We start from the raw sequence: 23,172 nt of genomic DNA on the forward strand, positions 1-23,172 counted from the left end.
TATGAGGAGAGACGGTCCTTTAAATATTGTGGTCCCAGGTCAATAAAGGCTATTAATGAACTGCAGAGAGGTCGCAGACCTATTCCTCTCCTCTGTATTTCACAGCCTTTTGACCCTGTTGTTTAAAAAAAATATATCTCTGTGTACTATACAGAATCTGCCAATGGAGCTAGTAAAAGCTTTTGTCGCAGTTAATTAGTCCTTAAGGTGCCACAAGGCACTTGAGTTTAGAGTGTTCTGAATACTGCTTCTGCACAAGACACACAGAAGTATGATTTGTACAGATTGTGATTGTACAGATGGTTTTGTTTCATCTATTGGAAAGAGAAGTTTTCAGGTGATAGACGGACCCTGTACATGTTAGCAAATAGAAGCCTGGAGAAGACGCACAGCCTCTAGTACAGCGTTTTTCAACATTTGTCCCAACTGTACCACTTTACATGGTCCAGATATTGGAAGTACCACCAGAAGTAACTGGCCACAATGTCACCACCAGTTTGGGAGGTGATACAGCATAACCTGGACTGGGAGGCCAGTTGCAACATGACAGATGCTGGTAAGAGGCTCAGGGTAGATGAGATGGCTTTTCTGAGCACACACTGAATCTCTGCCTGCTGAGCCTCCTCCCACTGCTTGTTGCATTGTGTTGCTGGTTAGCTGGTATACTGTACATTGTCCAGTTCTCAGCTGGTCCTTGAGAGTTAATAACAGGTCTTGACAAGGTGTGTGTGTGGATGCGTAAGGGATGGGTTGCTTGCCCCTTGAATAGGAAATGTGTATGATCCCTTGTGTTTCAGCTGAATGGGGAGATGAGTGGCGAGGGTTGTTCGATGCCAGTCTCCTCCCTGTACTAACTCTCTTACTTGTTGTTTGTAGAGTACAGCCGCTTTGAGTCTAAGATCCACGACTTGAGAGAACAGATGATGAACAGCAGCATGAGCTCAGGATCTGGCTCACTCCGGACGAGCGAAAAGCGGTCTCTCTATGTCCGGTAAGAAAAATAACCAGCCTGCCTGCAAGGGAACACGTAGGGATGCTCTTGAGACTGTTCCAGAGCACAGTTCTGGACTGTCTGGGTTTTTTGTGATTCCCCTTTTCCCTTCAGAGAAATGGCTTCTGGTGCCCTTTTCTGGAAATGCTGTTTGTGCGTCCAAGGCCTACTTGGCTTATCTTGCCTGTTGTGGGTAGCAGGGTCTCCTTTGGCGGCAGCATAGCCCAGCACCTGAGCAGTTACTGGGTTGTGCTTTGGAGAGTTGCTTCCAGCCCTTCAGAGCGGGCAGTCCTTTGACTCTGTGCCAGCCTGCTGTTGCACCACTATTTCCAGGTGCACTGCTGCCCTGCGGGAACCAAAAGAGTTGCATAGATCTTGCCTTCTGTTCATGGAAAAGAAGAGTGTTCAGAGCCCCAGTGTTCACTGTGCCTGCAGGAATTTCTCTGTGGAGTGTCTTCTGCCTCTTCAGTGCCTAGAAGGGGGATGAGCTCTAAATAGGATTATTGCCTTGAGCTTGCTAATTGGACAGAGCGGAGTTAGGAGCAGGATATGCCTGAAGCAGCAGTGGTGCTGCTTCATCCCTTTTCTTCCTGCCTCGTTACCTATGGCATGTTCAGATAAGCCTGCTGGGAGAGGAGAGCCAGCAAATCCGTTGCCCCAGGAAGGTCTTTGTGCCTAAGCAGTCGGCACAGGCAGGAGTTTTCCAGTCCCCGAGCCTTTCTGCAGATTTGTGGGAGACTCTGGGCTTAAGCATTCTAATTCCATTGCACTCGTGCTTAGAAGCCCTGGCCAGCTTTGTGGCTTAGAGCTGTTGGCTCATGCTAGACATGGACCTGACTGGCTTGTTTTGTGCATTGCTGCTGGTGGGTGTATCCTCTGGAGTCCCCACCTCTATGGAGGGACCCTTTTGGACTTTCTCAGTCTGCCTCTTAGAATTCCCTGTTCAGTAAGGACTCCTACTTGTTAAGTGTTGATATGTCTTGTGCAATACACTCTTGATTGCTCCGGTGGTGGAGATGACAGTCTGCAAGTTCTGTTGCATTTGGAATAGAGGCCCAGCCCTAATGGGTGGGGTAGTTTCGAGCACGATTTGACTGAAACTTACGGAATGGTCTGTCATGCTGCAGGTAGCGATAATTACAAGGCTTGCTGCAGAATTGTATGGAGTTGCACGACAGTCAGACCCTGCATTCTGGCCTGGGCTGAGGCACTTCCTTGGATTTCTTGGCCAGAGCTCTGAGTGAATCTCTGAGCTTGGCAACAGCACACCCTTTGGGAGGATACCTGAGATAGTATTGCACTCCAATACCTGTCATTGAAAACTGCAGCTGAAGGTACCCCTTCTAGTGTTTAAAGGTAGAATTCCTAAAATGGGAAGATAAAACTGGTCTTGAGGGAGTCTCACACGTAACTTGGATTGTAAGAGGAGGTGACAGAGACCTTTAAGAGCACTCATCCAGCTATAAGAAGGAGGGTTGCCTAGGAGTAGTGCCTGTTAAACCAGTGAGGACATTGCATTTCTTGGTAGCAACAGCCTTCACTGCTTCAAAAAACTCACTAAATCTGTTTTTAGAAAAATCCAGTATGTTTGTGCAAAAGGGCTACACATGGAGGTCAGCCAGCTCAGGCACTGGCAAAGAGCCTACTCAGACAACCCCTAAAGCCCCTCAGTACCCTCCTTTTATGGTGGGCAGGTGGACACTGACATGATTCAGTGTCCAGTATGTTTGTGCAAAAGGGCTACACATGGAGGTCAGCCAGCTCAGGCACTGGCAAAGAGCCTACTCAGACAACCCCTAAAGCCCCTCAGTACCCTCCTTTTATGGTGGGCAGGTGGACACTGACATGATTCTTCTTCACTGACATGTACTACAGCTCAGGCAAGTGCCCCAGTTTTATATGTTTATTTTTGATTTTCTTACCTTATATTTATCCCTGTTGAAGTGCATTTTGTTGCATGTGCCCAGTTTTCCATCTTGTCAAGATCATCCTGAATTCTGTTCTCATTCCCCAGAGCAGGGATGTCAAACGTAAGGCCTGCGAGTCAGATGCGGCTGGTGCAAACTTTTTATCTGACCAGCATGATAGTTAGGCTCTCACCATTAGGTACTCTCGGTTGCTGAGCTACATTCATTGGCAGAGGAGACACTGCTGAAAGGGTGGCACAGGGAGAGCCTGGTTATCATGGGGACTGCCCTTTCAGGGAAACCACTTCTACCAAGGAGCTGGGAGGGACAGATGGAAGGTTGCCTCAGAAGGCAAGTAATGGTACAGGAGAAGGGGCAACAAGAGGGGTGAGAGAGAGAGAAGCTGGCACGGTACTGTGAGAGCCTGATTATCATATGGACCACCCTTTCAGCAGCACCTGTTCTGCTGAGGTGTCACTTTGCAGAGCCCCTGTCAGTCGCTCCTCTGTGAAGTGATGCCTCAGCAGAAGTGGCATTGTTGTCAGGGCAACCTGTGTGATAATTGGGTCCTCCCATATCTTGAAATTATGATCAGATTATGACAAATTATGAGGGTTGTCTGGCAAGATTTGTTCTGAAGGAAAATGTCCTGGCTCTTGGCAAACATGGCCACCTTCCCAGGTGTCAGCATCAAGCTAACCAGCTGGCAATTGCCCAGGTACCTTTTTCCCTTTCTGGAAGGTGGGGGCCTCGCTCCCTGGCATCCAGTCACTTGGCACTTCCCCAGTTCTCCATGAGTTCTTAAAGAAGAGTTTGAAATGTTCTTTGCATTATGCAGCCCTATCTCCAGGCACGGATCCAGACATCTAGTGTGAGCAAAGACTCTGGTCCTCCAGAGGGCTTCACTGACATTCTCTTCCTCTCTCTCAGGGCTCTCTTTGACTATGATCGCACTCGGGACAGCTGCCTGCCCAGCCAGGGACTCAGTTTTTCTTACGGGGACATCTTGCACGTGATCAATGCCTCTGATGACGAGTGGTGGCAGGCAAGGCTTGTGACACCTCATGGAGAGAGCGAGCAGATTGGAGTCATCCCCAGCAAGAAGAGGTGTGTGTGTGTTCTGGGAGCAGGACCCCCTGCTGCTGCCACTGCCTCCTAGTCATGTCCACTGTGGCCAATCTGTGCGCCGCTCTCTTTTGATGGTGCCAGGAATGACCTTCTAAACATTGCCCAAAAGGGAGTGGCAGTGAGTGGCTTTGGCCCTTGTCGTTAAACAGAAGTGTCCCCCTCTCGTGCCCAGCTAGGCAGGGAAAGTGCTGCCCCTCCCTTGCCCCATTCCAGGCACGAACTTCCATGCAAGCCATCTTGGAAGAGAGGGGGGCAGGCGAGGATCAGTGTGGGACTGAATTTGTACTTGGACATTGGAACTTCTTCTTTCTCTTGATGTGTGCTCAGAGTGGAAAAGAAGGAAAGGGCACGATTGAAAACGGTGAAGTTCCATGCCCGGACCGGAATGATAGAGTCCAACCGGGTAAGTGCTGGTCAAGGGGGTGGTGGGTGGCTGGTGTGGGAAGGGTGATGATATTGAGTGCATCCCCTCCAAGGTGGAACAACACCTAGTCCGGTTCAGGTGAGAGTGGAAATGATCTTGTGGGCTTTGTAGGGTGAGCTTCCTAGAAAACCCTCTTGAGGACGCATCAGCTGTGATTTGCCCTTAGAGAAACAAGTGCACCTGCAGCCTTGCCCTGGTGTCCTGGCAGATTCTCCACAGGAGCTATGGCTGGTGGCTGACCCCAGACTCGCTAGAGTTCAACTCGGGACTTTCAAAATGAGGAGATGGAGAATGGCGGAGTCCGAAAAAGAGCAGAGGGGGTCTGCCAGGGACGCTTCTGACTGTGCTGCCTTGGCCGTGAGGGACACGTCATGGTTGCCAGCTGTGGGAATGCCGACTGGCTAGTCATCCTCCACCATTCCTAAACCCATTTTTCTCTGCATTTAATTTTCCTCTTACATTCCCGTTTGCGTGTAATGTCCATGATTTCATTTGAGGGGTGGCTTCCCTGACACTGATCACCATTGTCTCTTCATTTCAATTTTTCTTGCATGCTTTAAACTCCATTGTTTGTTCTTTTTCTTTTTGTGTTTTTTGTTTTGTTTCTTTCTGCCCCTCCTTCCATCTTCCATCTTCTCCACAGTCGATCAAAACGAAACGTAAAAAGAGTTTCCGCCTCTCTCGAAAGTTCCCATTTTACAAGAGCAAAGAGAACATGACCCAGGAGAGCAGCGGACAGGAACGTAAGTAGCAGCTGCCCTGCTCAGCACTCGGCTTGGGAGGCTCCTGTGGCTGCGGTGGGCGAGGAGTGGCCTTCTGCCTCTGAGGCCCGTGCAGCTGGAGGCCTGGCAGACCCTGGCATGAAGGTCACCTTTCCCCCAGGTGTGTTGAGGCAGTGCTCAGCCCCCACCCCCCAGACAAGATGTAGTCTTGAGTTGGAGTCACCACTGGTGCGGGCCTTGTTGCTCCTGGCAATTCCCAGTCTCCCGTGAATCTGTCTTCCTTGCTCTCCCTGCCTCTGCTGTCCGACCGCTCTTGAAATTCTTGCCCTTTGGTGTGGGGGTCTGCTGGCTCTGGAACATTCTCCTTGTCCTCACATCTTGGGGTATCAACCCAGCCTTTTTCCTTCCCTGCTATCAGTAGGTAAAGCCTGGGCAAGAGTGAGATGTGGATCTGACCAGCCCTTTAGGGAAGAGTGGACCGAGTGCAGGCTCTAGGGCAGTGGGGAACTCTGCCCTGCCCCAGGGTGCAGCTTCGTTGGGCTAGATGGGCAAATAACTGCACACAGATTATTTGTGTTTCCCAGGGCTGTATCCAAAGAGAGAGTCCTGACTAAGCAGCACTGAAATTGAGGGAGACGAAGTGGTGGTGATGATCTTGTCCTTTGAAGTTCTGTGGGGAGTTCTGTCTGGAGTCATGTTTATTGGATAAGCGTGTGTGGCAGCGTGTGGCTCCCTTTGGGCTCCTAAAGCATTGTTCACTCCTCTTGCTGAGGTCACACAGCCTGGGAGCCCTTCGATGATTTCATTGGTTTGAGTGCAGCAAAGCGCCAAGAGCCCAAGTGCCAGCAGCAAACACTGAATGTGTTGGAGCCAGAGGTGGGGATCTGGAAGTGCCCCATGGCAGGTTCTGAAGGCTCTTGAAGAGGATTTCCACAATACACATTCAGAACTTCCCAGGCTGTACTCTCTGTGGAGCAGGGCCAAATCCGTTCTTTCCCCATGTTGCGCTCATACTGGCCACTGTAGTCAACAGTGCAATAGACGGGGGTACTGCTACGCAAGGTCTCTTTCAAGCTGGTGCTGGTTACTGGGACCAGCACATTTCATTCCTACAGCTGCCTGGCAGCCTCAGGAAGTTGTTGTCATGAGAACAAAGAACTTAGATGGGCGACCCCTGAGGACTGAAAAGTCTGGGGTCCTGCCCCTCTTACCTCTGTTTCCCCAGCAGCTGTGGGGCGGGGGATGCTTTTGCTCTTATCTGTACCTGTGACATTGGTGCTGGAAGAGGTCTTTACCTGATGCTGGAGCTGAAATAGCTGAGCAGTGTGGTGGTCCCAGAAAAAACTAGGATCACCTTAGGTACTGGAATGTATTGGAACGTTGGCCTCTGGGAGAGAGCCTGGGTGCCTGCAGGTGCAGAGCAGACGTGTTGGTCAGGAGCTTTAACTTCACTTGCTGTTGTAGCTGTCAGCCATTCTGCACTCCTGTCACTAATGCTCTCCTGGCTCTGTCTCTCTTCCCCCTCTCTTTCTCTCCCCCCTTCTCTCTCCTTTTCCTCTCCCCCTTCTGGCTGGCTGTGAATCAGGACTTCCCTGGGTTAAGTGACGATTATTATGGCGCAAAGAACCTGAGTAAGTGGAATTTCACAGCACACGATCACTTTCCGTTGTCAGCATACATGTGGCTGTGCCCAGAGCAGCCACGTGTCCCCTGCACCTGGCCGTGCTGTGGCTGCTTACCACCTGACCCAGCCACTTAGCAGCAGGTGTCCAGCAGGCTTTCTGAACCTGTCCGTGGTGGACAGCTCACCCCCGAGTGCAGTGAGGCCTTTCATAGAAGAGCCCAGGACCTCTTGCATGACTGTTGCAAGTGAGTGATGGGATGGCCCTGAGCTCTGCCTAGTCAGTGTGGTCTGGGAGTCCTCTTCTCCCACAGAGTAGCCTTGGGGGTAGCCCTGGCTCTGGTGCCTCTGTCTTGACTTCCCCTGCCTGGTTTGCCTTTTCCTTCTCTGTAGGCTTCAGTGGCAGGACGGTACCTTTGGGACTAGGAAAGGGAGGCAGGCTAGGATCAGAGCTGTGTGTCTGTGCTTCAACCCTGCTTGTACCTGGGCTGCTCTCTGTAGACCTGCTGAAGTTGAGCTGCTAAGGGAGGCTGGGTGTGTGTGTTTCCAGAAACAAGACCAGCTGGAGATCTGGGAATGGAATCTTTTTGTTTGCCTCTAAAGTGGGGGGGGGGGCAAGCTGCCTCAAAGAGTGCACCAGACTGTAGTGTGGTGCGTGCCCAGAGCATGTCCCTAGGTGTCTGTCCGGCTTGCCCTTGCACCAGTCTTCTCCCATTCCCTTTCTGGCATTATCAGCTTTTTATGACTGTCCTGACCTCTTGTTCCATCTGTATATACTGAATCTGGTTGTCTGTCTTGATTGCAGAGGGCGTGACATCAAATACCAGTGACAGTGAAAGCAGTTCCAGTAAGTATATCCTCCTTCACCCCCCTTTCCCAGGTTGCACTGCTTGCCTAACTCCCAGGGTTGCCTGCTTTGAACTCAGGGCTTCAGCTACGCCTTTCAAGGCCAGAGGGGTTGGGCCACCATTTGACCAGTATTGGAAGAATCCAGTGTTGCTGCAAGTCTAGTCTCACGCAGGAAGCCTGGCCTAGATGCCCTCTTCACCGTGATATGCTGTGCAGGCTTGAGCCTGTCTGCTTCCCTTCTTCTGGATTGCAATGAATGGCAACAGGATCTTGTTGTCTTCATTGCTCCCTGGGGCATCTAGTAGGCCACTGAGAGAGACAGGAAGCTGGATTAGATTAGCCTTTGGCCTGATCCAGCAGGGCGCTTCTGATGCTTTTTGTGGCCTGTCTTTTCCCTTTGGTCGCAGAGGTTCAGACCCCGAAGTGACAAGGATGCTTCACAGCTGCTGCTTGGTGGAGCTCCTGCAGCAAGTACAGCTTCACAGGTTGACTCTTTCCTTTTCACTCTTTCAGAAGGGCAGGAGGACACAATTCTGTCATATGAACCGGTGACGCGGCAAGAAAGTAAGTCGACCTGCCCCCCAGTGAGCAGGGTGCAGCTCAGAAACGAATTCAGCTCTGGGGTGCCTCGGACTCTCCCTGTGTGCCTGGGTGGGGGCTTCTGGTGTGCGGAGCGGAGGCTGCGCTGCAAGGCTCTCAGCGTTGGGCTCTCTTTGCAGTTCACTATGCGAGGCCAGTCATCATTCTGGGACCCATGAAGGACCGCGTCAATGACGACCTCATCTCCGAGTTCCCGCACAAGTTTGGCTCCTGCGTGCCACGTAAGCGAGTAGCCCTGCTGTCTGTCTAGAGCTCCTGCAGCAGAGGAAGAGGGCGCATGCTGGCCTGCCTCAGAGGCTCAGTGCATGTGAGGCATTCTGCAGAGCTAGAGTGAACAAATTCAAGGATAGGTGGGGGTATCTTCTAGCAGAGCCACAGCCGTAGATCCTACACTTTGACCACAGTTTAGAGACTGCCTGAGAAGGGTGTGGTGGTCAGGGAGGGGTGGCATTCCTGATTCCCTGGAAGGTGGGGCCTCTTGCTTGGCAGCATATCCAACTGGTTAGAGCCTGCTTGGCTGTGCGGCCTCTTGGTCTGGAGAAAGGGGGATTCTGGGTCCAAAAGGGAAAACTACTGCTGTCCACAACCCAACAGAAAGACCTGATCCTGGCCTGTTGCATTTTCTTCCAGACACCACCAGGCCTCGGCGTGAGAATGAGGTGGATGGGCAAGACTATCACTTTGTGGCGTCCCGAGAGCAGATGGAGAAGGACATCCAAGACAGCAAGTTCATTGAGGCTGGGCAGTTCAATGACAATCTCTATGGAACCAGCATTCAGTCTGTGCGGGCAGTAGCAGAGCGGGTAAGTACCTCCTGGGCCAGTTCCCCAGCGCCTGGGGCCAAGGTTCATGGGCTGCACAGTGCCAAGGGAATCTGCTCTAGCCGGGTTTGGGGCACCTGCCAATGCTGCCATGCCAGGCTTTTGAAGTGACTGCTCCCATGTCCAGCAAAAGAACCAGTAGCAAGTGCACCCCATGGTCTAAAAGCCTGGCATGAAATCTCTACCTGCCCATTAACTGGTGGGGACGACGAGTGGGTGTGAATACAAATGATAAAGCTTGTTGAGTGTTCTGAAAGTTGGGAGTACTGTAGAAAACCTTGGTGACAGCCAGTGACCTGCCCTCTTCCAGGGGAAGCACTGCATCCTTGATGTGTCTGGCAACGCGATCAAGAGGCTGCAGCAAGCACAACTGTACCCAGTGGCCATTTTCATCAAGCCAAAATCCATCGAAGCACTCATGTAAGTAGAGTGGAGTCTGGGAGAGAGGCAGGCAAGCCAGCCTTGGGGGCTGTTGGAGTGAGGCTGTGGCCGCCCCATGCAAGGGAGGAACAGCCTCTGTCTCTGGTTTTCTCCTCTGAGTGGAGAGAGGTTCCAGCAACAGGGAGCTTGTTCCTGAGAGTGCTAGATCTTGGTTGACAGCAATGGTGGGATTAGGGAGGGAATACTTAGTAGTAAAACTGCCCGGCTCCAGGGGCTGATAATGTGGGGCTTCCCAGAGGGAGAGAGGCCTGGGGCTGGTTTGCTGGCCTCAGCAGCTCTTCCCAAGCGGATTGTATCTGACCTGGTGATGAGAGCTGGGGTTTGCACAAGGCAGAAAAAGGCTCTCTGGCTTCTTGGTACAAGAGTCCTCCCCCCCACAAGCTGCAGCAGAGCATGTTCCAGCTTCACATGCTTTAGATTGTGGTGGGAAATGTGTGTGGGCCTGTGCCTTTGCACTGAGGTTTTTGTCATCTGACTGGCAGGGAGATGAACCGAAGGCAGACGTATGAGCAAGCCAACAAGGTCTTTGACAAAGCCATGAAATTGGAGCAGGAGTTTGGAGAGTATTTTACAGGTGAGGATTGTTTTACTGCCCCTGATTGTTGGACTGGTAAGGACCCAAATAATATGTATAGTGGGGGAAATGTCTGGGTTCCCTGGAACTGAAGAAGTGTCCTGGCTGTGATCCTCTGGGATTTTAAAAATGCCGGCCAAGTTTTGAAAGAGTGGGGGAAAGAGTGATCTTGCTGACTGCGCTGCCACCTGCTGCTGCTCCCCAAGTCCGGCACGAGCATTGCAGGCCCTGCCCAGAGCCCAACTCCGTCACTTGGGAGAGCCTCTGAAAAGAAATAGTTGGCGCTGGGTTATGGTGGAGGTCAGGACTGTTTCCAGTGACCTGCCCGTCCAAGGAGGCAACCCTGAGGGACAGTCCCAGGACCTGCCCTCTTCTCCAGTTGGTTTCAGACAGTGCTGAGAGTTCTTGCTAGGTGTGTTGCAGAGTGAACGGAATTGGGGAGGGTGTCCCAAGGGGACAGACAATGCAAGATCAAAATAATGTGCATCAGGGCTGCTGGCGGTTTCCAGAGTTAAAACAGAAGCCCATTTTGGCTCTGCCACTGTTGGTGTGGGATCTGAAACTTTCTGCTTTTGGTCCAGTGCCACAGAAACAGAGGAACGAAGACTTGAAGTGGTGCGTGGCTTGAGCTGTGTGCGATTCCTGACTGAGGGACAGGTTCATGCTCTAGAGTTTGAAGGGCTCAGCGGGTGTTTAGTCTCCTTCATGTTTGTAAGGAACTCTGTTCTTTTGTCTCTTCCTTGCAGCCATTGTACAAGGAGACTCTCTGGAAGAGATTTACAGCAAAATCAAACAGATCATAGAGGACCAATCTGGGCATTATATCTGGGTCCCGTCCCCTGAGAAACTGTGAAGTTCCCATTCTCCAATCAACTTGTGAGAAGATCAGAGACCCCTCCCCCAGCCCTCTGCCCCAAGGGGGGAGCGTGAAGACCATCCCTATCCCTTTTTTAGATGGTTGACAATGAGTTTTCTAGTCCTGTTTTCTTTTTGGGGATGGACCAATCTCCTTCATCAAGTGACTGCCCCCACCATTCCTGCATGGACCTTCCTGCTGCTCCCTTAGAAATGGAAAGAAACCCCATTTGAGAGTTTTGTGTGTTCTTTTTTTTCCTAAAGAAAAAATTATGATCTGCCGTTGAAATCAAGAAGTGAAGACAGGAGGTGGCAGCTGAGGACTGGCACAAGGAGCTGTCCCGGCAAGGGACTTGGACAAACAGTGCCCCCGCCAGAGATGCCAAGGAGGGACTGTGGCAGCCTGGGGCAGCTTTTCCAAGAATGCAGTGATCACCCAGCACTGTGACTGAAGGAAGGCAACAGAATGCATTTATTTATCTGTATATGTAATTTATATATAATATATATATTATATATATGGACTAGAAAACATGAGGGGCTGCTCAAAGTGGTACTGTGTTAGTGCTAGAATTGTATTGCTGCCATGTCTCGACCACTGGGCACGGAAAAGTGTTGCGCCCAGGGGCAAACATTGTGGCACCAAGTGTGTCTTGGGTGCTGCTCAGTGGCTTTCCAAGAATGGAGAAGCTGGTGCTGCGACTCTGGAGCAAGCGGAGGACCCAGAACTACAAGTGAAGTTACAGCAGTTTTGAGTACGAGAAAGCAAATTGGATAATGCTACATATGACTTGCACATTGTTTTATGTCACCGGATGTGTTTGCATGAGAGGTTTCTTTTTTGTTTTTGTTTTTTTTAAGCTGGTGTTAAACCAAAATCATGTTTGTGTTGGTGTGTTGGCTTTTCATTATTCCAAGCTTTTGATTTTAATAACGAACTGAACGGGTATACAATCCAGTTTTTTAACTTATTTTTTAAGATTGTTCCATTGTAAATAGACTCCAGACCCAATCTACGGACATGTGGAATGAGCACACCAGCTGTTCTGTGTTGCGATGGGGTCACTTCCCTGTAGAGAGACTAAAGCTCTGTCCCACTGACTTGTTCTGTCTGGTGGAAGAACATCGCATTCCAGGTGGTTAGAGGCTGGAAGAAACAGCAGACAACAGGAAGAGAAGTTGTGTCTTGGAGAGACTCACTCGTGCAGCCACAGCATGGAATCTGGGCTGACTTCTCTGGGAATCAGCAGAGTTGTGTGCACATCATCAGGGCTCAACCAAGACAAAGGTCTTCCCCATCTGTACAATTTCTGCTGCAGAGATGGGTCCCTGCCCTCCTCACTACCAACCTGTTTGCAGTTCTTCGGTCAGAGACGTGCAGGTGGGATTCTGTGAGGCACAGACTGTTAGTCTTCCATGGACTGAGGCAGCTGCTTTGGGGAAGCCTTGAGATGTGCCCTTCTAAGTCATGTGTGTCGGTGTGTAAACTGGTTACAAGAGTTTCTTGTTCAATGACTGAACACGAAAGCAAGTTTGATCAGAAAGTGCTGGGAGGGAATTCAAGCATTCCTAGTTTGGTACAATTCCCTGCCTGTTGGGCAAAGGGAGGGGGAGTTCTCACTTTATAGTCTCGCCTCTGCCCCCCCAAGCTTGAAGCAGATAATTGTACACTTTGGATTTCCATGGAGTGAATGGCTGTTATGGGAGGAGAGCTGAGTGTTCCTGATCCTAGTGAGTCCTACAGTGAGTAGGACCAGGCCTGATTGTGGCAGGGTGATGCTGCCCACTCCATAGCTGGTAGGTAGCTGTGTCATTCATTCAGTGTGATTTGTGCACGGGCCTTGTTAAATATGGGTGAACTCTGTCCTCTTGCGGAGATTCAATCTGGTAAATGAGAAGCCATTTCCATGTTGGTTGGTGTTGCAAGAAGCTTCAAGTGGAACTTTGGTAGTGCTGGAGCTGCTGCCTGCTGGTGGGACTGCCAAGAAAGATGAGGAAGCTGCTGCCATGTATGAGTCCCTGGAGGAGGAATTGTTGCTGCCTCCCTCTGTTCAGCTGGTGCTGCAAGTCCTTTCTATACATAATAGAAGCAGCTTCTGAGGCGGCTAGTCTCCTGGTTCCAACTCCTTTCCTTTTCTAATAGCCGGTCACCTTGTCTTCTAGGCCCATGGAGGAAAGGCCTACGTACTCCATGGCATAGCTGAAAGTATCAATCATGACACTAGTTGGTCTACCAGTGTTTCTTCCAAGGAGACATATATTTTTAATAAACAGAACGTTGCAATGAGCTCTCACCTGGCAAGTGATTTTTTTGGGTGGGCGCCACTTGAAGCATTGAATCTTGGGAGGCAGTCATGATAGTCAATACACCTCTCAACACGCCAGCAATGGGCAAGTGAAGTGGGCAAGCCTCTAAAGCCAGGCTTGGAAATGTGGAATGCTGAAGGTTAAGGACTAGAAGTGTCTTTCTCATGGGAGATTGCAGGTGGTTCCCACTCTGAATTCAGAGTGAGCAAACCATGCGTGGTCCACAGACCTCTGAAACAATGCTGCCTTTTCTAGGCCTCTGGGTAGTGCATTATTAATGCACTGAAGATTGCAGCACAGGTTTGAATTTGCTGCCTTCCTGTTAGGTGTTGAGGTGAATACAGTACAACTACCAAGTGGCAGTTTACTGGTCTATGTGTAACCCATTGGTGCCAGTTGTCTTTTAATGGTCTGCCAAGTGCTAGGGAGAATTTTTGTCACATGGCTACCCCTGGTGAGAAGCCTTCGACTAATCAACAGACAGAAAATGCTTGTGTTCACTTAGCAGGGTCTTGCACAGACCTGACTGTCAATTTGTTAGATGCCACAGTAAGGAAAGCTCTGGAGCTGGCTCATTCTTTTGCAGAACTTGAAAGCCTACAGGGTGAGCAACCCAAGCAAGCTGTTGCCTGATCACAGACAGTAGTTGGGAGTGAGAAGCAGCTGTGACAGAGGATCCAGAACAAACTGTGGGTTAGGAGTTCAGTGTTGTTAAATTCTCCCTTGTGGTGGCCTTAATAACAGCCAAATGGATCACATTTAGTACTTGTAGGGAAAGAAAAGGGATTTGGTCAACCAAGGCTAGTAGACTATTTACCACTTCAGCATAGCTGCAGATCTATAGGGCACTGTGTCTCCTCTCAAAGGGGACTTCAAGGCAGCATACAACATGTTAGAATCCAACAAAAAGCTGTGTGCCCAAAAGAACCCATTGGGGGGGAGGGAAGCATAGAAACCACCAATCAATTTGGGAAGAATGAAATGCCCGTTTTATTAATGAGGTGACCAAATATTGACGGGGGGGGGGTCAAGGGGAATGGAACTGCATAATCTGGGGGTTGTGACCAAGAAGGCCCTTGTCTTGTAAATGTCAAATTCTTCATCTGAACCATGCCAACTAAAGTGCCTACAGAGTATGTATCTTTAAGGACTGTATTGCTGAGCAAGGGGAAAGGAAGATGATATTTGCAGTTATCAAAGCACTGGTGTGGTGCAAAAATGCAGTGACCACTGATTTCCCTACTGCTGTCTGTCACAGCAAATGACTGGAGCCACTGGTTCTGGTTTGCATGTGTCAGCGTCGAGTTGCATTTTTGCTTCTAGCAAAGGGAAAGAGAAGTTATGCAAGCTGATAAATATTTACATGGGGAGAATAATGGGGCGCATGAAGGTTGGAACTATTTTATTGTTCACAGTAACCTCATTGTGTAGAACAAGCCTCTTCGGCAAGCTGTCCCTGCTTCCACGAGAGGCAGCGCTGTGTTTTGCGGGGGTGTGCAATACAGTTTCTTGCCAGCAAATGCTGCCTCCAACTTGGTTGTGGGATCAGGTATGCACTTTTGTGTTCTCCCACTGCAGTGGTTGCTGAATCCTGGCATCACACCAACTGGCCTTGGTGGCTGTCACTCCTCTTTGGGAAGGAATCCCTGGACTCGGTCCAGCTTGTCCAGCACCTCACTATAAAGGCTAGTCATCTGTGGGCAGAAGGCACTGTTACCAGACAGCAATATCCTGCACTGGAGGGTGGGGAGCGAGACTTGGCTGATTCATAGTTGGAATCAGATTTTTGGGGAATGTGCAGAAAGAATTCTTGAGGTTAGCCATGATTATCCTACAGAGTGCTTCTAGGGCTACAGCTAAGGCCGATTGGTATGTGGGCAACACTGAAAAGCAGGGTTATTGTGTGGTGTTTGACACACTCTGCTTTTAGATGCCTGACTGTTCTGGTGTGATTTAACACCAAGTAGATAACACACCTGAGATTAACTTCCCTATTCTGAGCTGTAGCCCAGCACACTTCTCTCTTACAGGTGTCATGCCTGCCTTGCAAATGACAAAGAGCCTATTGTGGAAGGGTGGCTCCTTCACAGAAGTACAGGTTCCTGCCACAAAAGCATCTGCCACTATAAGCCTCCCCTCTGCACCCTTTGACTAGATGCCATTTCACTATCCCTTGGCATCCAGTCTTCCAAGAGCTGGTCTCCGCACCTGGCTCTCATAGCTGCTCTTCAAGGCTCCCAGATGTGTCAGGAAGCGCATTCCCAGGCCACACCACTGCTCTGCCTCCTTGTACTTGCTGGCACAGTACTGGTAGATGCCGGTGTTCCAAGCTCTGGTCATGAGCCAGAGGATTTCCACCTCTGGGTAACTGGCCTGTATCACCTGCCAATGAGCGGGAGGGCATAACAGAGGTCAGGGATTTCATGCAAGGCCAGGCACAGAGATTGCTCAATGGCTACTGGACCAATGAAGGGCAATAACATTTCAGGCTCTTGGCACAGGCAGCAGGCAAGGAGAGGTTTACTTACCAAGTAAAGGGAATTGCTTGTGATGGCTAAAACACTATGTAAACAGGGAAAACCCTGCTAGCTAGCCAGGAATTCCCAGACCAACTGCCTGGTCTGCAGCTGCCCTCACTGCATTTGAGGAAAAGAAGTACCCTCCTGTCCAACTCACTGCACTGTCCAAAATGCTCAGAGCATCCTCAAAGTAGCCCCGTGCTGCATCCAGTGCACACACGTCTGCTTCGATCATGCCTGAGGGCAGAGAAAGGTGGACCAAGCTGTGCAGGCATTTGCTGAGGAACAACAGAAAAGAGAATGCAAGCTCAGAGTGTATGTTTGCCAGACTAATCTGCAAAGCAACCAGACACGTGGAAACTAGCTCCTAGCACCATATTAGGGTGCTTCTCTACAGTTATCAGTTTGCCACCCCTCCCTTCCCCACAGCTAAGATCTGTGAAGCTTCATGAACAGGGAAGCGGAAAGCAGAGAATCTTTTCCTAAACTTTTGCTGAAGGAACAGTCTTCAAAGGGTCATAATGAAATGCAAATAGCCTCCTGTAATGGTGCTTTCTTAACTAAGCAGGAAAGGTAGTTCACAGTCTAACCCTGAAGACACCTATTTAGTGGGGTCAATGAGGCTGATGCCAGTGGGACACTCACAGGAGAGGTGGGAGCATGGCTGGTGAAGGAAAAGGGGCCAGAACTGCTGGGAGGATTCCAAGGGGCTGAAGCGTGTCCCAGTGCCGCTGCTGCTGCTCCCCCCCCCCAGCATTTCACTTGTAACAAGCTTCCCATCTCTAAAACAGCTGGCCAGATGCTGCAAAGCTGGTGGGATGCATCACCCCTAAGCCAGCCTCACTCCTCCCCAATGCAAGCAGGTACCTGAACTTGACTGTGTCAAGGGGCTCCTGTTTCCGGAGAAGAGTCAAGACCATCTGGAGGGCCTTCTTACACACTGAGGGATAGTGAGCAGGGGGCTCCATGGCCAATGCTTGAGAAAGGAGAGCACAGAGAACTGTCTGCAAAGTGCAACACTCTGTCTGTACACTAGATGGTGCTGCTGCACAGGAAGGGAATGGCCCAGGGCACAGCAACAGGGCAGAAGGCACTGCCTGCCCCAAATGTTGCCACATCTACTTGGAGACCACCACAACATATGGTGTCCATGTTGCCTCCTCTCAGCTCCTGCCCCACCCAATTCTTCTGTCTCATTGAAAGTTTGGCTTTCAAAGCCAAACTTCCATAAGGCAAGCTGCAGCTGTACCATGCACAGAGCACAATGCTGCATTTCTAGCGTAGAAGATGCTTGATGCAGGAACAGCTCACCAAGCTGCAAGGGTACATGGAACCACTTGACTCTTACCGCCAATGGCCTCCAGAGTCTTGATCTCCACTTCTGGCAGCTCCCAAACTTGGTCCAGCAACCCACCCACTGATGGATCATTCAGCTTGGCTCTGGCTTCAAATTCATAAAGCAGCAGTAGTGTATGTGTTGGGTCTTTAGGAAAATCACCTACTGCAGGGAAAGGAGCCTCATGTTAGCTGGCCCACTAAATCAACTTGCAAGACATACCTAGATTGGCCAGAAGGGTGGCCAGATGTCATAACCAGAAAAGAGGACAAAGTAGGACATTCAAGAAAAACGTAGGACATGGCAAAGTAAAAGCTAAAAACATATATTGAGTTCATGTGTTTAATGTGAACACTATATTACTTATTAAATTTAAAACTGTATTGGTAATTTTTAAAACAACCACAATGAAAAATTAAAAAAAAAACCACACACACCACGAACACCAAACTAAACAACCAAAATAATACAGTGACAGCTTTCCAGAATAATGACACCACCAGGCCCTGCAAAACTGATGACAGAGGAAGACACTCTGGTTTACAAGCCCTTTTTACCCCCTAAAGCACACACACCTAATCTCTTCCTCACAATAATATAAAACAAGACACCAGGTCCGCATCATTTCAAGAAGCCAAAAACATGCCATGTATTTGAGAGAGAAGTGGGATTATCTGCTATCCAGTTTTAGAGGGCAGAATGCCCTATCAGGTTCCACAGTCATGACTGATTTTTAATGCTCTGCTTCCTGCTAAACGCTGCTCTCCCCTCCCATCCCTAACAGAAGCATCAGATCAAACTTCCAAAGAGCCCCCAGCCCCAGGACCCTGTTTTTCTCACTCCACACACAAGCACTTTCTCTCCCATCCCTGCAACAAGTGAACTTCCACAGAGCCCCACCACCCCACCGGACCCTTTCTCCACTCACTCAGAACACACACTCTCTCTTCCCACCCCCCATCTCTGCCGGAAGCACCAAGTCCTCTTCCCTCCAGTGCACAAAATAAATATTGCAAAAAGGGCTTGCACTCACCCCCAACCAACGCCAGACCTCAGCAGCAGCCTCCAGGACCCTGCAACAGGTATGCTTGCCACTTAGCTCCCAGTGAAAAGATGGAGGACACCCAACCACAGTTCAGTTCAGGCGCCTTCATTCCCTCCTCTCCCGTGTCATGTGACGATCAGCGGATTGCTAAAATTAGCCCTAAGTTGGGTTGCTAGGAAACAGGAGCCTGGGCTGATTGCGGGGCAGGGCTGAAGCTAAAATGGAGGACATTCAATCGTGTCTGGAGGACACCCAGACAATTGGCTAAAAAACTGGACAGGTTTGGCAAATTCCAGACAAATGACCAGAAACATCCTGAAGTCTAAACACTATAAACAAAGCAGGAAAAAGTACAAACAGATGGTGCTACACAAGCCTTCACTGTCCACAGAGCTCTCTTCATTGTCAAAGGAGAAAAATGGACAGGAAATTTGCTGTTCATCTCCATATTTAAGTCCAGAAGCCAGGAATGCACAGGGTTGTGCAGTGGCCTCAAATCACAGTGCAGGTACATCTCTGGACGGCAGCACAGTAATAAGTCTAAAGCCAGGAGCTCTGGCTGCAGGATGTCCTGCTTACCTGTTTGCTTCAGAACCTTCCAGATCTCTCTACAGGACTGGATGTATCCAAGGGCCTCAGTCAGCAATTCAGTCTGCTTTGCGTATGAATACACAATTTTAAACACGGTTACAACACATACTAGGCAAGGGGCCCACCTCTCATGTTTGTTCACAGAGTAAATCCCACCTTTTGGTACTCAGTGTTCAGATAGGAAGGGATTTTTAATTTCCTCAGTTTGATCAAATGCACCCACAAGACTTTCCAAATAAATAAGAATACAGAACTGCAAGCAAAAGTGGGAAGGGACAGGAAGATGGGCTGGTCTCCCCCAGGCAGTCTAGTTTTCCAATTCTAGTTCTGAATAGGACGCAAGGCAACCGGCATGGGATCAAACAGCATCACATGGAACCAGGAAGTGTGCATCACAAAAGGGAGTCGTATAAGGTCCTCACTTCCTCCAAACTCTACCTGCTCAACCGGCAACACGCTGTTTCGGCCCATGTCCAGATCTACAGCAGCAGCCATTAGCAGGCTTGTCCTCTGGGCGAGCAGGACTGCTTTATCAGGAGGACAGAACTGGGAGAACTGCAGCCAGAAATAGGAACAGAAAGAAAAATTCACCCTGATCACCATCCAGTCAGCAGGACAGGCCAAGTCACTATGCACCCTTTCCTTTAAAGGTCTGGGTATTTTTCACTGGCAAATTCAGTTCTCCTGCTTCCCCTCCTACACTTGCAGAACCTTCGTTATTCCATCTCTCTTCTCCCACCAACGCCGACCCTGTGAAGCTCCGCTCTGAACAGACGCACTCTGGAGAGGAAAATGCTCAGGAGACATGCCTGTGCCCTTTCAGGCATTCCCTGAAGGACTCATTTTACTGAAAGCTTCTAATCTCTCATTTTCAAATGGGCAACCAATAATTGTGTTCTGAGCTAAATTAAAATTAGCTCAGCCGGTCCTTGTTTACATGTACACAGAATAAACATGAAAATAGCACCCTTTTAAACACATTCACAAATGAAAAAAGCCCTCACCTCTTCACCATACGCAGTAAACACAATCTTGCTAAAGCACACATACATAATCTGGAACATTTTATCGAGGCACTGGGTTAAAAGGAACACCAACACCCCCCACAGTTCTGGAAGAGGCATCTTGGTGATATCACCTTGACTTTGAATGCCTCTGGGGGAGCTGGCAGAGCTATCCTGGAGCAATTAAGTCAGGAAGAGCCACTTCTTCTCTGGAAAACTCCTTTTCTTGGGTTCACTGTCAAAGCAGAGTCTCTGGGACAGATTCAGGATTATAATGCTCCTTCATGTGCCAAGTCAAGTCCAGTGACCTGATTTCTAACTACTTCAGCAATAATAATAATAACAACAACAACAACAACTTTATTTTTACCCCGCCTTTCTCCCCAAAGGGACTCAAGGCGGCTAAAAAGCCTTTCAAACAAAGAGTCCTAGTTCCCATAGTTGAAGTCAGCAATTATTTTTCTTAACCATTCCCTGGTGACATACTGGATACTGTGCATTACTTAAAGCAGTTAATTAGAACTGTAAGTTGGTAGGACAAGTTCATGCAGGATGCACAAGTACAACACAGAGTTCAGGTTTGGTTCCGTAAAACTAGTAACAGATTTGTATCAGGGGTAAAATTGCCAAACCACAGTAACCAATTGCTAACTGTCTTCTCCTGAATTACAAATACCGTTATCTTTTTTGACCCAACTCCATAATATCATACAATAACTGACTGGCACTGAGACAAACAAGCCCCTGAAGAGCCAAGCGATACTCTCAGAAGAGGACATTTCATGAACTCTAGCCAAACTTGTAATATAAAACCATTCAACACAGCACAAAGAAAGGATGTTGGCAAAAGCACATACCTTGAATGAGATTACAAAGAAGTCTCTCATGGCTCTTGGGCAACTCTCACACTGGACAGCCAAGTTCCAAGCTCATAAAGCAATAAGAAGCACAAAATGAAAAGAAAATACAACTCGTCTAATGGAAGATCTTTTATGACAAGCTATTTGCAGGCTCAGTATTATTGACTTCAAGCATTATGGGACATAAATTCAAGATCGACAGTAACTGATCACCAATTCTGTTGCCACGTTTCAAAATCAGATCATTTTGTCAATGAAGATGTTACACCACAAAACAAGACTCTGACCACCAGCACTGACTTCAGAGGAGCTCTTTTAGCTATATCATTTTAACATGGAGGGATTTTTCCATCTCTGTAGCCCTCCCCCACCGAATAGAAGTTCATGTAGCAAAGTGGTTGTGTCAATCAGGTACCATGATCAATCGAAGACCAAAACCACCAGCTTGTACACTCGAAACATGCCAGAAAATCCACACTGTTCATCGCAATGGATTCTCTGCCTTCAATCTATGATGAGAGGAAATTGCTGTTCTTTGTTCTGGTGATCACTTTGCATACCTGTGTCATTTGTCTTGCACTTTTTGAATGCATTTTGCTTTGTTAGGTAGATGCCTCCCACACTTCCTCCACCAAGAGAACTGAGATGTTCTCCAGCAATAAAACATTTGGCTGATATTCAACCTCTGCAAGAAAGCAGGTCTGCACATACTGTTGATTTAGGCCCAGATCAACAAACATTTACATTCTACCATCCTTAACTTGTCATTTCATTGTCTCAGCAGAGAGTTTGCTTGCGGGGACTTTTCTGTCCCTTCTCTAGATGGAGGTGCTTCCCTTTTGACTCCAGCACTACAACATACCTATCTTCCTGAACCAATGAGCTTCGCCAATTCTCATTTCCAGTGTCTCACTTCCCTCTTTGCATGGCCCATCAAGTCTAAGGTGAGCTGCAGCAGAAACATGTGGCATTATTTAAATTGCATTCTGGAATCTCTTCCTTTGGGACTTTTAAAAATAAGGTAGGAAGTTGTGATGGACCTGATGACCCTTTCTTGACAGGCTTCTTATTCAGCACTAACTTGATGAAGCATATTTATACAGCTACATACCTGTAGTCAAGTAAGTCAGAAGAGTCTCCATATCTTTAGTTCTAAAATAAGAAAACAAGGAGCAATTCATTGAACAGCCCTAAAAGGGATGATACAGTATTAAAATGGGAAATTGGAATTTTAATAAAATTATCTTTGGTGTTAGGAGGGCAGTTAGGACATTCCAATTACGAAGTATGTCACACTTTTTTACTTTACATCTTCACAACAGCCATGTGAGGAAGGACACTACTGTCTTTATTATAAAGATGGGGAACAGTCTGACAAATAGTGGCTTGTGCCCCCAAGACTGCCCTCTTCCCCATGAGTCTATGTCTGATGTGAGATTTTAACTCACATACACTACATTGAATGGAAGTTTAAAGGAGACTTGCTAATTATTCAACTAATTGTATACCTATATCTCATAACTCACTTTCCTTCCTCCCCTACATCCTGTACAGTAAGAAGTAAGATAACTCACATTTCCTCTTTGGGTTTCACTGTGACTTTGGACAACACAAGCCGAATCAAACATCTGTAGGCAAAATAAATTAGCAAATGATCCTTGGCAGCAAATGATCCTGATATGCCCACCTTTCTTCAAGGCCTTTCAGTGCTGTGCCCTCTCTGTTAACACTTACTATGTATTTTTGCAGCTTTAGCAGCTGAGTACTCCCTCATTGCGTCACTTCATCACAGGAGTGCTTACATCAACAGTAAGACTCTAGCAACAACCAATAAGGTCAGTGGGGACCTCCCCTCAAGGCATCCTGGGGCAAAGCTCCATGAAAGCACCCCCCCTCGCTTGAAGTCACCTCCCCCCCACTCACCTGGACCAACACGGAGCCTCGCACGACTCCAGGACCAACGGGAAAAGCCATCTTCCCCATGGTTGGAAACAGATTCTGGAAAACTGGAAGCACAGTTTCCGACCACATCAGGAGCCTCATTAAGGCTTCTGAGTGGTCCTGGAGTTGCATGAATTCCACACCCAGGACATTTGCCCCATTCAGCTAATGGGAGGTCCACAGTAAGTCTCATTTAATTCAATAGCACCTACTCCCAGGTAAGCGTGTATAGGATTGCAGCCTCGGGGCGCAATCCTAACCCCTTATGTCAGTGCTTTCCAGCACTGACATAAGAGCAATGCAGCTCTGAGGTAAGGGAACAAACATTCCCTTACTTTGAGGAGGCCTCCATGAGTTACACCCAATTGCAGGATGCAGCACACGTTCCATTGGCACCACTATGCCTGTGCTGGTAAGCACTGACATAAGGGGTTAGGATTGCGCCCTCAGAAGAACAAAGCGTAATGAGGATACCTATAGAAAATGATGTCTGAAGCTGGGACAACTGAAATGCTTTGTAGCTTCTGTACTGCCATAATATCAGTGCAGTGGTTGGAGCTATGATCCACAATGGTGGTTCTCACATATGGGTAACATACATTTCCTATTCATTAAATTGTATTTATCACTAAGAAA

The 23,172-nt window shown here is 48.7% G+C and overlaps 2 protein-coding genes across 5 annotated transcripts in view; one reads left to right on the plus strand and one right to left on the minus strand.

Moving 5' to 3' along the window:
- DLG3 (discs large MAGUK scaffold protein 3) overlaps positions 1-13,221 on the plus strand; it is a 70,326-nt gene extending 57,105 nt beyond the window's left edge. For all 4 annotated transcript variants that reach the window (XM_066640050.1, XM_066640051.1, XM_066640052.1 and 1 more), the window contains 11 exons: positions 877-991; positions 3,829-4,005; positions 4,354-4,429; positions 5,094-5,193; positions 7,599-7,640; positions 8,156-8,206; positions 8,362-8,463; positions 8,873-9,045; positions 9,374-9,483; positions 9,987-10,078; positions 10,825-13,221. In XM_066640050.1, the coding sequence (XP_066496147.1) occupies positions 877-991; positions 3,829-4,005; positions 4,354-4,429; positions 5,094-5,193; positions 7,599-7,640; positions 8,156-8,206; positions 8,362-8,463; positions 8,873-9,045; positions 9,374-9,483; positions 9,987-10,078; positions 10,825-10,931 (1,145 nt within the window). In that variant the 3' untranslated portion in view covers positions 10,932-13,221. The remainder of the gene's footprint in view (positions 1-876; positions 992-3,828; positions 4,006-4,353; positions 4,430-5,093; positions 5,194-7,598; positions 7,641-8,155; positions 8,207-8,361; positions 8,464-8,872; positions 9,046-9,373; positions 9,484-9,986; positions 10,079-10,824) is intronic.
- A 1,442-nt stretch (positions 13,222-14,663) lies between these two features.
- Positions 14,664-23,172, minus strand: part of TEX11 (testis expressed 11) — a 28,690-nt gene continuing 20,181 nt past the window's right edge. The window contains exons 18-28 of the mRNA XM_066640054.1: positions 22,170-22,223; positions 21,707-21,747; positions 21,458-21,544; positions 20,593-20,663; positions 19,170-19,286; positions 18,720-18,795; positions 17,108-17,260; positions 16,627-16,735; positions 15,917-16,037; positions 15,449-15,622; positions 14,664-14,934 (exon numbers count right to left, since the gene is read on the minus strand). Coding sequence (XP_066496151.1) covers positions 14,863-14,934; positions 15,449-15,622; positions 15,917-16,037; positions 16,627-16,735; positions 17,108-17,260; positions 18,720-18,795; positions 19,170-19,286; positions 20,593-20,663; positions 21,458-21,544; positions 21,707-21,747; positions 22,170-22,223 — 1,075 coding nt within the window. The 3' untranslated portion in view covers positions 14,664-14,862. The remainder of the gene's footprint in view (positions 14,935-15,448; positions 15,623-15,916; positions 16,038-16,626; positions 16,736-17,107; positions 17,261-18,719; positions 18,796-19,169; positions 19,287-20,592; positions 20,664-21,457; positions 21,545-21,706; positions 21,748-22,169; positions 22,224-23,172) is intronic.

Source organism: Tiliqua scincoides, chromosome 12 (assembly GCF_035046505.1).
Source record: "Tiliqua scincoides isolate rTilSci1 chromosome 12, rTilSci1.hap2, whole genome shotgun sequence".
Taxonomy (NCBI): domain Eukaryota; kingdom Metazoa; phylum Chordata; class Lepidosauria; order Squamata; family Scincidae; genus Tiliqua; species Tiliqua scincoides.